Genomic DNA, 12,595 nt, shown 5'->3' on the forward strand with positions numbered 1-12,595 from the left:
TGTTTTTGGTTGGTGTGGCGCGACGCGAAGTGTTGCTAAGGTGTTGTTAACTTGCGCGCCTTTGATAGCTTTTGTATGAAATTAATTGTAATTTTATGGCGGGAAAAAACTTCGAAATTTGAACTCTGGCAAGTTGGTGAGATAAGTCGCTGATTGCGACGTCTGAGTTGACCCCTGGCACGAATGTCATCATGCCGACTGCGACGGTTGCACTTCGTGTCAGGAGAGTGAGGCCCACGCGCGCGTGGTAACCGTCACCCCTGCTTTTCCGCGTGACGTGGCAGCCTCTCGTTGGTTAGCCTAGCGGCGAAAGCGGCACGTTTACCCATCGCATTAAATGCGATGGGTATATATATCCGAAGACATGTGAGAGGTTCTCACTTCTCTTCTTTGCTTTCCAATTTCCTCCCGTTATTTCTCTTTGAATCTTCAAGGTTTTCTTCAAATCTTCAAGATTTTCTTCGAATCTTCAAGTGATTTTTCAAATCTTCAAGATTTTTCTTCAAATCTTCAAGTTTTTCAGAAACTTGCAACTTTCATTACGATGACTGAGGAGCATCAGGAGGCTGTTTCTTCAGAGGAGGGTCCTGTTCCCGTTCTCAAGTGGGATCTTGGACTGTTTGAACAGATTGTTCGGAGTTTCCGTTTTCCACCGGAGTGGGATGCTCGGTACCAGGCTCAGGGCCAGACTGCAGCCGATGCACCGCCGGGTTACATCACATTGTATGAAGACCTTTTTCTTCAAGGTAACTTTAGGTTACCGGCGACGAACTTCATGGGGAGTATATTGCACCATTACAATTTCCATCTTTCTCAGATGAGCCCTCCTGGGATGATTAGGGTTCGTCACTTTGAGTTTTTATGCCGATCTCATGGCATCGAGCCAACTGTCGAGAAGTTCCGTGCCTTCTACCAACTGCAACGGAAGATGGGTTTCTTCTCCTTTGCCAGTCGTGGTGCTGCAAAGAAGATCTTGTTAAACCCCCCAAAGAACTTCCACGACTGGAAACCTAAATTCTTCTTCATTCGGGAAGAGGTGCTTCCGATTGCCATGCCTTTCAGAGACTGGACTGAGCCCGTGTTGAAGGAAGATCTTCCAATCCCCAAGCAAGCATTGTGGTATCAACAATTAACCCCTACCCCGAATGGGGTATTTGGGGAAAATGTGTTGGTGGCCGCGCGGATGAGTGACCAGTGGTCACCAGACAGCAAAGAGGTGCCTGTCTTGAAGATTGGCGATCAAGGTCAGTGATTTTCTTCCTTTTCTTTGTTTCAAGTGTTTGTTTTATTGTTACTTATGTTATTTGGACGTGTAGAGGCGCAACTATATCAAGCGGCATTCGCCACGTTCGGTGGTTCTATGGGCGTGCGCCCACTGCGTGAGGACGAGGAGAGTTGGTACGAGCAAATCAGAGGCAATTTTATGTACCCTGTTGCTGATGCCTTTACCTCGCCGCCTACCGCGACTGAAGGTGCGCAATTCCCTAAACCTCGTCCTTTGCGCTCTGTGACTTCCGCTGAGAAAGAGGTTGTCTATCTTTCCAGCGAGGAGTCTGTAGGGTCTTCAAACGGCGAGTTAAGTTCGTGGTCTAACATCTTTGCAGGTGTGTTGCGCGACCTGGGGATTGACCCAGAAGAGAAGAAGAAGAAACCTCTGAAGAAGAAGAAGACAGTTAACGTGGATCCGGAGGTGACCAGTAAGGGGGCTGGTAGTAGTCGCGCAACCGCTGCCGCTGTTAAAGGTACTCTTCGCCTTCGACAGAGTGACTTAAACGATTACGTGATAATAAGTGACTCACTTAAAGGCTTATCGCGCACAGCTAAGACAAAGACTGGAGCGGGTAGCTCAAAGAGCTCTGGAAGCGCGGGTTCTCGTAACCCCGATGCTGGCGCGACCCCTTCGGTGCATGAAGAAGAGGAAACTGAAGAAGAAGATGCTGCTGCCCAGTTGGTCGGCAGAAAGAGAGTTAGGAGCGAGACCACAGCTGGTGTGGCCTCTGCGCCGATTGTTGATGTGATTCCCTTGGTTGGGAAAACGAGCAAACTGCGCTCTCTGTACAAGTTCTCTCCTGGTAAGCTCTTGATTTCTCTCCCTTTAGTTATGTTCCTTGCTTAATTACTTGTTTTATTTTTGCAGAGATCAAGAAGAAGACCCCTGAGAAGGGTGTCAAGTTTACTGAGCCAGAGCCGAAGAGGCCGAAGATTACTATCAAGTCTTCTCAGACTGCTGGTGGTGCGTCTGCTAAAGAGAAGAATGTTGCTGAACAAGACGTGGCGAAGGCTGTTGAGGCGCAGCGGGAGGCTGAGGAACGTCGGAAGAAGGAGGAAGAGAAAAAGAAGAAAGCTGAGGAAGATAAGAAGAAAAAGGCTGAGGAGGAGAAAAAGAAGAAGGCTGAGGAGGAGAAGAGGTGCGAAGAGGCGAAGAGGAAAAGGGCCTTCGAGTTGGAGAAGGAGCGGGAACAGAAAAAGGCTATGGAAAAACCTGTCAATGTTCAGGAGTTTGAAGTCGTTAGGGGCTATGAGAGGAGGCAAGAGCCTGAAGTTGTCAAACCTACCCACCCCGCGCATGCTGAGACCCATGACCGTTCAAAGATACTTACTTCCAAGGGGTCGAGTCGGTATACTTCCAGTGGCGCGAGTTCTGGTGGAGCTGGGGGCTATAACCCAAATGTCATTGGGGCGAAGGACACCGTCGGTGATATATATTATAAGAGTTACACCGAGGAAGAACGTGGTGACGCTCCTCACCAGGCTCCCTGGAGTTTGAAGCAAAAGGACACTTTTCAGGAATTCGGGCCCTGCCACGATTGGTTCTTAAACTCTTTCACTCCTGGCGAGGTTAACCGGCAAAGGGCGAAGACCCATGAAATGTTGTACCGAACTTACGTGCTTGGGGAAGCCAATGCTCGCGCCGCTAATCATCAGATAGTTCGTGAGTGGCGAACGATGGTTAGGGAGCGGGCGGATTGGGAGGGTTACCGCGAACGGATGCTGAAACGTATCACCGAATTTGAAAAGTCCAAAGCTGCCTTTGATGAGGAGAAGGCCAAGTTTGACGCAGATAAGAAGGCAGAGGAATGGGCGCGCGAGGGCCTGAAAAATAAACTACAAGCTGCTGAGCAGCAACTGGCCAAGGAGAAGGCCGAGTTTAAGCGCATATGCGAGAAAGATAATGAGCGCGCGTTCGCAGCTCGGAATAAGATTGTTGATCTTGAAGCTAAGATTGTGGAGCTTACTGCGAGGGTTGAGGATGCACAAGCTGAAAAGGCTGCCAAGCAGCAGATTGAGGTTAGCTTACCACTTTCTTTCTTTTTATGCTGTTTACGAAATAGCCTAAGTCTTTTGTCGCCTTCCAGGTTGAGTTGACTGATGTGAAGGTGCAATTGTCCAGCAAGGATAAAGATCTCTATGCCAAGGATGTTGAGATCGCTGAGCTTAAACGCCGCCTGAATGAGCAGATTAATAGATGCGAGTCCTTGGAGATCGACCTCGAGGCAGAAAGAGTTAAGGCTGCCACTGCTGAAGAGGCGCGTGCAGTTAGTGCCGCCGCTCTTAATGGAGCGTAGACTAACTACTCGGAGGCCCAAGGAATCGTTGATACGCTTGTTTCTGAGGCCGAATGGATGCGCGGTCGCGGAGTAGTGCTGGTAAGTTTATACTTGCATATTTTTGCATGCTTAATTTGTTAGTTGGCCTTAATATGCGGTTCTCGTTATAGGTTGCCAACTCTATCCTCAATGCTGGCGAGCTGGATCGCGCTGTCGCTGCTCTTACAGATGCTGCGCGCGCAGTGGGCCATCGGGGAGGCTATCTAGAATGTGCCCAACATGTTGAGGAGATGATCGGACAAGAGTTTGATGTGAGCCATTGCTCGGTGACCGACCAGGCTAATGCCGCGCTGACGCGTGCTGAGAATGCCTATAACAACCTTACTTTGCCTGTAATGGATTTGGTTGTGGAAGCTTTAAAGAAAGACGACTGGTGCCAACGTCTCAAGGCCATTCTCGATCCACCAGTGACTGTGGAGTTATCAGATGAGGAGGAACCAGCTGGTGATGATGGTGGGAATGGTGATGACGATGGTGGGAACGATGATGATGGCGATGATGATGGTGATCAACATGATGAACTAGAATAGGCTGTCGATAGGTTATGCCTTGTAATTTTCTCTTTTTGGCTGTACTTTGTTGCGCTGTTGCGCCTTTTTATATGGAATGAATTTTGTCTGTTCTTTCCCGTTACAATTATTGCACTGTTGTTAAAAACTTAGGTTAAATTAGCTCGAATAAATGGAAGTCTCTTCAAGTAAGTGGAACTGCCCGGTCTCGCGCTTTGTTCGCGGAGGACCTTGGAGGCGGTTCTTGCTGGATAATCTCTAAGTTGCTGGAGTGTTTTCGCGCTAATCAGAAGTTAACATGCATTTGTAACGAAAGAAGTAATAGAAAACATGTATGCTTTCATTAATTCGGAAACGGGCGCTTAGGCCAACATACATTAGTTGCAAACGGCGTATAGCCGACATAGGAACGTAAAAAGGCGCATGGCCGAAGTAAGTTACATATAGCATTTGCGCAGTTGTTGCGCATTCCATGTTCGCGGTAGGATGTAGCCATCTAGGGTGCGTAACTTGTAAGCCCCTTTGCCTAGCACTTCGTGGATCAAATATGGGCCTTCCCACTTGGGTGCTAACTTTCCGGGACGTTCCGCATTTGACGCTTCATTGTCTCGGAAGACGTATTCTCCTGGAGTGAAGGTACAAATGCGGACTCTTGTGTTGTAGTACTTTTCCAATTGTGTCTTGTACTTGGCTTCTCGGATTCACGCGATTTCGCGCCTTTCTTCTAACAGGTCCAAGTCAAGACGTCTCTCCGCTTCATTGTCGATTGCGTTGACCGCTGTCAAGCGCGGGGAGGGTAGGCCAACTTCTGCCGGGATAACCGCTTCTGAGCCATAAACTAAGCTAAAAGGGGTCTCGCCAGTACTCGTTTTTGGCATGGTTCGATGAGCCCACAAGATGCTCGGGAGCTCATCTATCCACCCTCTTCGCCTTGTGCCCAGTCGGGCCTTTATCCCTTCGACAATGCACTTGTTCACGCTTTCCACCTGTCCGTTGCCTTGAGGATGCGCAACGGATGTGAAAGTGTGTTCGATTTTCATCTCCTTCATCCAATTCTGGAGTTCTTCTGACGCAAAGTTGGTGCCATTATCGGTTACAATCTTGAGCGGGAGGCCAAATCTGCATATGATGTGTTCCCAAATGAACTTGCGTACCATCATAGCTGTGGTCGACGCGAGAGCTTTGGCCTCCACCCATTTTGTGAAGTAATTGACGGCATCTATTATGAATTTGACGGCGCCAGGAGCATCTGGGAAGGGTCCCACCATGTCGATTCCCCACTGCTGGAAAGGCCATGCAGTTGATACAGGGATAAGGTCGTTCTTGGGGCGCAGTGTTTTTGGAGAATGTCGCTGACAGGAGTCGCATTTGCGGATCTCCTTCAGGGCATCGACATGCATCCCTGGCCAATAGTATCCGGCGCTCATGATCTTCGCGACAACCATCCGTGGTCCTGAATGAATGCCGCAGATCCCTTCGTGGATCTCCCTGATCAAGTAGTTCGCATCTTGGGGGTCCACACAGCGCAGTAGTGGTACCAAGAAGGATTTTCGGTACAGAATACCGCCATTCATTTCATAGTGCAGGGCCTTGTTTTGAATCTTCCTTGCCTCCGCTTTGTTTTCAGGGAGTATCCCTTCTTGCAAATACTGGATTATGGGGGTCATCCAGGATGGTTGCCCCATCTCAATCACGTTCACTTGACGCAACAATACTGATGGATTTTTGAGTACTTCTATTCTTACGTCTTTTGCAAGGTGCTGAAAAGAAGTCGAAGCAAGCTTGCTCAAAGCATCAACTGGCTTGTTTTCTGAACGATTGATGTGGATAACCTTGTGAGACTTGAATTGTTGAAGCAATTCTTTTGCCTGCTCCAGATACAAGGCCATGACTTCACCCTTCGCATCGTATATGCCATTGACTTGGCTGGCTATCAGGAGTGAGTCGACATGTGCTCGTAAACTTTTGGCTCCCATTTTGATGGCGAGGCGTAAGCCTGCCAGAAATGCTTCATACTCTGCCTCGTTGTTGGTGTTTTTAAAGTCCAACTTGATGGCGTAAGTAAATTCATGATTCTCGGGGCTCACCAGGCGCAATCCTGCTCCTGCGCCGTCTTCATTTGATGCCCCATCCGTATAAAGCATCCAAGTCTCATCAGTCACGTCCTTCTCAGGAGTCTCTACCAGTTCACATTCTTTGATTTTATCGGCCGGCACTTCTGTGATGAAGTCGGCTAGGACCTGACCCTTAATGGCTGGACGTGGCCTGTACAAGATGTTATGGCCTCCCAGCTCAATGGCCCATTTTGCCAATCGGCCTGATGTCTCAGGCTTTTGCAGTATTGTGCCGATGTGGAAGTTGGTAAGCACAGTTATCACATGGCCTGTAAAATATCTGCGCAGCCTTCGGGAGGCGTGTAGCAGCGCGAGGACCAATTTTTCCATCGTGGAATATCTTGTTTCTGGGTCAGTGAGTACCCTGCTGACGTAATAAACTGGAGTTTGGACTCCGTTTCTCTCCACCAATAGCACCGACCCTACTGCCCTGTCTGAAGAGGATAAGTACAGTACGAGTGGTTCTTTTTCGAATGGTGAAGTCAGGGTAGGGAGTTCAATCAGACACTCCTTCATTTGCTGAAAAGCCGCCTCCGCCTCGGGGGTCCATTTGAATTCTTGCTTCTTCACGCAGTTGCGCAACGTGCTAATAAAGGGGTACGACTTAGCGGCGTGATTGGAGAGAAAACGATTAAGCGCGGCCAGTCGCCGGCCAGTCGTTGCATCTCTTTGATGGTTCGCGGCGAGGGCATTCTCTCTATGGCCTGTACTTTTTCTGGATTTACTTTAAAACCGCCGTTCATGACGATGAAGCCTAGAAACTTCCCTTCTTCCATGCCAAAAGAGCATTTGGCTGGATTCAGTTTCATATTTACGCTGCGCAGTGAATTGAACGTCTTTTCGATGTCTTTCAACATTTGGTCCTCTTCGGGACTTTTAACCACTAGATCATCGATGTAAACTTCAATATGCTTTCCTATGTCCCCTGCGAAGGTCTTGTCCATCAAGCGTTGGTATGTTGCGCCGGCATTTTTTAGGCCGAAAGGCATCTTTGTGTAGCAGAAGATTCCAAGATCAGTTCTGAAGGCTGTCTTATCTTCATCTTCGAGTTTCATCTGAACTTGATGATACCCCTTGTAGCAATCCAAAAAACACTTCCATCTATACGGCGCGAGCGAGTCTATCTTTTTGTCGATCTCAGGCAAGGAATAGCAATCCTTTGGGCATGCCTTGTTGAGATCAGTGTAGTCTACGCACATTCGCCATCCGCCGTTTGACTTTTCAACCATCACCGGGTTCGCAACCCAACTCTGATATCGTACCTCTCGCAAGATCCCAGCTTTGAGCAACTCGCATACTTGCTCATTCATTGCTTTCGTTTTGTCTGCTCCTAAGCTGCGCCTTCTTTAGACCTTTGGTTCAACAGAGGGGTAAGTATTTAAGCAATGTTCGGTTATGTTGCGCGGGACACCGGTCATGTCTGCCGGGGTCCAGGCAAATACGTCCATATTCCGGAACAACAATTGCTTTAAACGCGTTCGGATGTCTGACGAAATGGCGTGGCCAATTGTCACTGTTTGCTCTGGGTATTTACGGTTTAAAACCCACTTTTCGGGCTCGGTCGTGGAAACTTTTGCCGCTTTTGCCGGGCGCACTTCTTTAGTTGACATCACTTCCTTTTTGGCGTAGATGATTGCTACTCCCGTTTTGGTTGGGAACCCTATCGCAGAATGGGGCGTTGAAGTCACCATGTTCAGCTCGCCCTGGGTCTCCCTCCCAATTAACACATCATGCCTTGATTTCACGGGCATCACCATGAAATTCACGTTTGTTGTTCTTGAATGTTTCCCTTCAGAGAGTGTGACGGGGAAACTGATCTGACCGAGTGGGAAAACCATCTCATTGCAAAATCCGGACAAGGGGTAGTCAACTGGCTCGAGTCTCGCCTTGTCCTCTTCATCAAATTGGTTGAAACACTGCTCGTAAATGATGTCTGCCGTACTTCCTAGATCAATGAATATGTACTCTGTTTCATAATGGCTGATTATACAGGTAATGACGACGGGTCGTGTGGCACGAGGACCCCCGCGCACTACCGGGAAAATGACCTGTTGCTCTTGCCAAGAAGGCTCATAGGAGCGCTTGCCTTTCTCTTTCGCGCTATATCTAGGTCCGTTGACCATGTGAGTCTCTAGGCGTCGGACTTTCTTGTGGTTCCCTTCATCGTGGCGCTGGAGCTGACGAGTTTCTTTGCGCATGTTCTTCACCAAATGGCTTAGTTTACCGCTTTTAAGCGCTCTCTCGATCTCTTGTCGCAAACTATAACAGTCATCGGTCAAATGCCCTGAGTCTTTATGAAAGTCGCAGTACAAGTTGGGGTCTTGCCCCTTCTTGTTTGTCATAGGCCTGGGAGCCTTGAAATCGTGATTCTCCGTCATCAATACTTCTTTTAGCGTTTTTGTGAGCGGAGTCCAGTGGTTGTCACGATTGTCATCTTTGACCGCTTTCTTGTAACCGATTCGGTCAATTGTTTCACGCACGTCTTCCCTGTAGCGCGGCCTGTCGTCGTGGCCTCTTGATCTCCCAGACTTCCAGTCGTTACTCTTGTATTTGTTGCGTTTGTTGTTGTCGCGCGTGTTTCCTCTAGAGAATCGATCTTCAGAGTAATAACTCTTGTTACCAGCGAGTGACTCCTCGGTTTGTGCGACGATTTTTGCAGCCTCCATGAGTTTATCCCACTCCTTTGGCATTCCATCTTTACCTGTGATAGTTCTGATGAGACTATCACAGCGGATGGCCTTCTTGAAGTTACAACGCATGAGTTGTTCACTGACGCCGCCTATCTCCAAACATTCCTTATTAAAACGGGTGATGAAGTCCTCCAGACCTTCACCATCTCTTCGCCAAATATCTTCTACTTCGGCTGTGTCGCGCTGGTAGCGACGTTGTTGGCTGAAGTAGCTCAAAAACTGCGTCTTGAAATCTACCCACGATTTAATCTTTCCAGGCGGAAGGCTATCGAACTAGGCGCGAGCCGCCCCGGTAAGAGTTTGAATAAACAAGTGACACCACATGGGCATGTTCCAACCTCCCATGCAGCCTACACTTGTGAATGTTCTGACGTGATCATCTGGATCAGTCAATCCGTTGAATTTCCCGACAGTCGGGGGTAGCTTCTCTCGTGAAAGCGGCGCGAGTGCAATTTTCGGGATGAACTTAGAGTTTCCGCAGCTTCCGCTGGTCGGTATGCCAGGCGGAAATCTTTTTCAGCTTCTTCTGTGTACCCGATGTGCTGTCTCGGCTTGAAGTACTCGTGATTTTTCGGCAAGCGGTTAAAGACTGACGAACCCTCATCATCTACCCAAGTCGGATCGTTCGGGTCTGTCTCTTCCCATTCGTTGTTCATGTTGCGCGGCGTGAGCCGGCTGTGAACAGGGCCTCGTTGAAGGGTTGACGGATAGTCGTAATAACTATCCGTTTCCACTCTTGTGTCGCGCGTGTCGTGTACGCTCAAACGTCTGGTAGGGGGTGGCCTGTTTATTCTGCCTTGAAGATTGGGCGGTGGAGGCATCTGGCGTGCCCCTTGACTTGGGGGAGTCACTAAGGACGGTTCTGCCGTCAAAACTGCTTGTTGCGCAATTAGCGACTGGTACGCTGCATTGATGGTGGCGATGTTCTTGGCATACCATGAGGCTGGGGTTTCGCCTTCTGGTAAGCCTAATAATGCCGAAACATTCTGAGCTGGCGCTGGGTTCGAAGGTCCTTCTCCGTTGTTCCCTGGGGTGACCACTTGAGTGATGCGGGTGATGCTCCCGCGCAGGCCCCCGGTATTGGTTACGTCGACTTCACCAATTTCTTCGATTTGTTGGGCTTGGAAGTTTTGGATTCCTTCACCCAACGCCGCGTTAGAGTTGGCTCCGAAGCCGAACTCTGGAATGATTCCTTGACCAGCCATGGTCGAAGGAAGAAAAGATGTCAAAGGCTCAAATAAAAGAAGATGAATGTGGTTATAGAAAAAACCGGTGGGCGCCAATGAAGAAACACTGAACTGATTAAGGTTACTGATCGGTTTGGTTTATGTTCCTATCATAGTGGTTAATCTTCTAATGAGTATTTGAGCTCCGACTTGATGTATGATCCTGCAAAACAGAACACCGTTACTCGTTAAGAGGGGAATGTGGGGGTTTCCCTCTTAACCAGGCTCCGGCGTGAGAATAAGCGACTGCTTTGGGAGGATAATTATGTGTAAGAGTGAGAGTAGAGGGAATCGAATGTTTAACCTGTGGAATGAGGTCTCTATTTATAGCCGGAGAGGTGTAAGAGGATATGGGCTGATGGGCCTTGGGCCGGAAATGGACAGCATAACGGATATGCTCTTTGTCTCTCTAGTGTCGACCGTTTAGTGGCTTCTAGAAACTCTTTGGTGCTGGCGCACCTTGATTGGAGCCACGTGTCGTTGTTGTTGGCCCTGCTGCTTTTTTGCCATCAGCAGACAAGTGGAGATCGTGGGACAGATGTCTCCGTCCCCTTATTGGTGCCACGTAGGCGTCCTTGAGTACTTCTCGTCAGACGATCGTGGCGCACGATTGAACAGAGCCTGCTGGACGTTCATTGGCTCTTTTCACTGCCACTTGTACCTTGTGTAACACTGGAGGTAGCCTTACGCTGCCCTCCTATGCGGTTCCTGTTGATCATCTAACTAACCCCGCGCGGGTTAGTATGACCATGTGCTCTTTCAGGGCCGTCCCGGAGAATGATATAAAACTTTTGGGCCTTGTGCGAGACAAAAAAATTGAGCCCCCTCCCTATAATTTAAACTCATCAATCATATATCAAAAAACCACATTACGACGCTATTTTTGATAACATAAACGAAACAAAAATAGTGTAGCAAAATGATCAAACTTACTTAAACAAATCGTGAGACACTTCTAGAGTTTTTGGAAGTAAAGCTCTCGATCAAGTATTTATAATCCATACTGATTCTTCCTTATATTTCAATGTATCACATTTATCTATATTCATAAAGTAAAGTGAATGCATAACTTAAATTAGCATTGATTAAAAACAAGAAATCCTAGTTTTATCTTACAAATAAATTGATACACTTAACATTAGTTTCAACACTTGAATCTTCTTTAGCAAGAAGAATTGTAATATATGTGTAAACATATCCAAATTAGTTTGGCAACACGAACCTTGTCATACAAATAAAATAAATAGAACCAGATACTGAGTTCTTCTAAATTTATATTGTAAATGGTTAAATGAGAAACGAGAAATAAAAAACCTACAAATTTAAACAAGTAAACATGTAAAGTTTGTTTTGTAAATTGTTAAATAGAAGAAAAAAAAAGTCAAAGAACTTACAACTTTATGAAAGCCTAAATTTAAAAGTGAAAATTCAAAATTAAAACTAAAAGATAAGCTAACTAAAAAATAAGCTTGCAAATTGTTGGTATGAGTTTCCTCAATTAATGAAACAAGCCTAGAAGACAAAACAAAATTTAGAACAAAAAAGACATAACGGTGGGAATCGAACTCGTAATGTTCAGTTAATCACATAACTCTTGCATCCATTAAGCCAAAGGGAGAACTTGTGTATTGACTTTCTACATCAAATTTGTATATATTAAAAACATATATATTTTTTAAACAATATTGGGCCCCTAGATGCTTTGGGCCCTGCGCGGTGGCACTTCTCGCACAGGCCCAAAGCCGGCCCTGCGCTCTTTTAATATGCTAAGTGTTGATATCAGCACTTCTTGTGAGCGTGACATCGCGCGACATGGAGCAGAAAGTGATGTATCTCGCGCGAGACTCCTGATAAGAAGTTTATTAAGATAAGGAGTATGGTCCCACGCGCAACCTTAATGGAGGTTTGCGCGGCTTTTTGGGACCATACCCCTTCACTGATTTTTCTAACTTATCTTCATTTTGCTCCCAGCCTCTAACTCCATCAGGGAGGAAACTGGCGACAAACTCGAAAGATTAGGGAGCAAACTGGCGACAAACTCGAAAGATTAGAGAGGAAAATAGCTATTTTTAAACTATTGAAGCAAAACCGTAAAATGACAAAACCACAAGGAGAAAAACGGAAGTTTACTCTATCATTTATTTTCACATACTAAAAATATAAAACCAAAATTTTTCGGCCCCTAAAATTTCAAACCGAAATGGCACAGCCGAAAAAAACGAAACTAAACTAAACCCATCGTGAAAAGCGGGAACCATTAAACAAAACAAAAAATCAAAACTGAACGGTTTTTAAAAACCCAGAAAACGAATTTCCGGTTTTTGGTTCGGATCCCTAAAATGGACCCATGCACACTACAACTTGTGGCAATAAGTGTCTCGGCAAAACCGTCAAATGAGTCTGAGTTGTGGGTGAGGGTGGTTAATACAAGAATGTTCATTCTTTTAT

General features: G+C 46.9%; 1 protein-coding gene across 1 annotated transcript; it reads left to right on the plus strand.

Annotated features, from left to right (window-relative positions):
- The first annotated feature begins 544 nt into the window (after positions 1 to 544).
- On the plus strand, positions 545 to 3,566 carry LOC110869944. The gene is made up of 5 exons (XM_022119144.1): positions 545 to 1,244; positions 1,317 to 1,604; positions 1,806 to 2,072; positions 2,138 to 3,288; positions 3,357 to 3,566. Exons 1-5 carry the CDS (start codon positions 545 to 547, stop codon positions 3,564 to 3,566), a joined length of 2,616 nt encoding a protein of 871 aa, XP_021974836.1.
- The last annotated feature ends 9,029 nt before the right edge of the window (positions 3,567 to 12,595 follow it).

This window comes from Helianthus annuus, chromosome 8 (genome assembly GCF_002127325.2).
Source record: "Helianthus annuus cultivar XRQ/B chromosome 8, HanXRQr2.0-SUNRISE, whole genome shotgun sequence".
NCBI classification, from domain to species: Eukaryota; Viridiplantae; Streptophyta; class Magnoliopsida; order Asterales; family Asteraceae; genus Helianthus; species Helianthus annuus.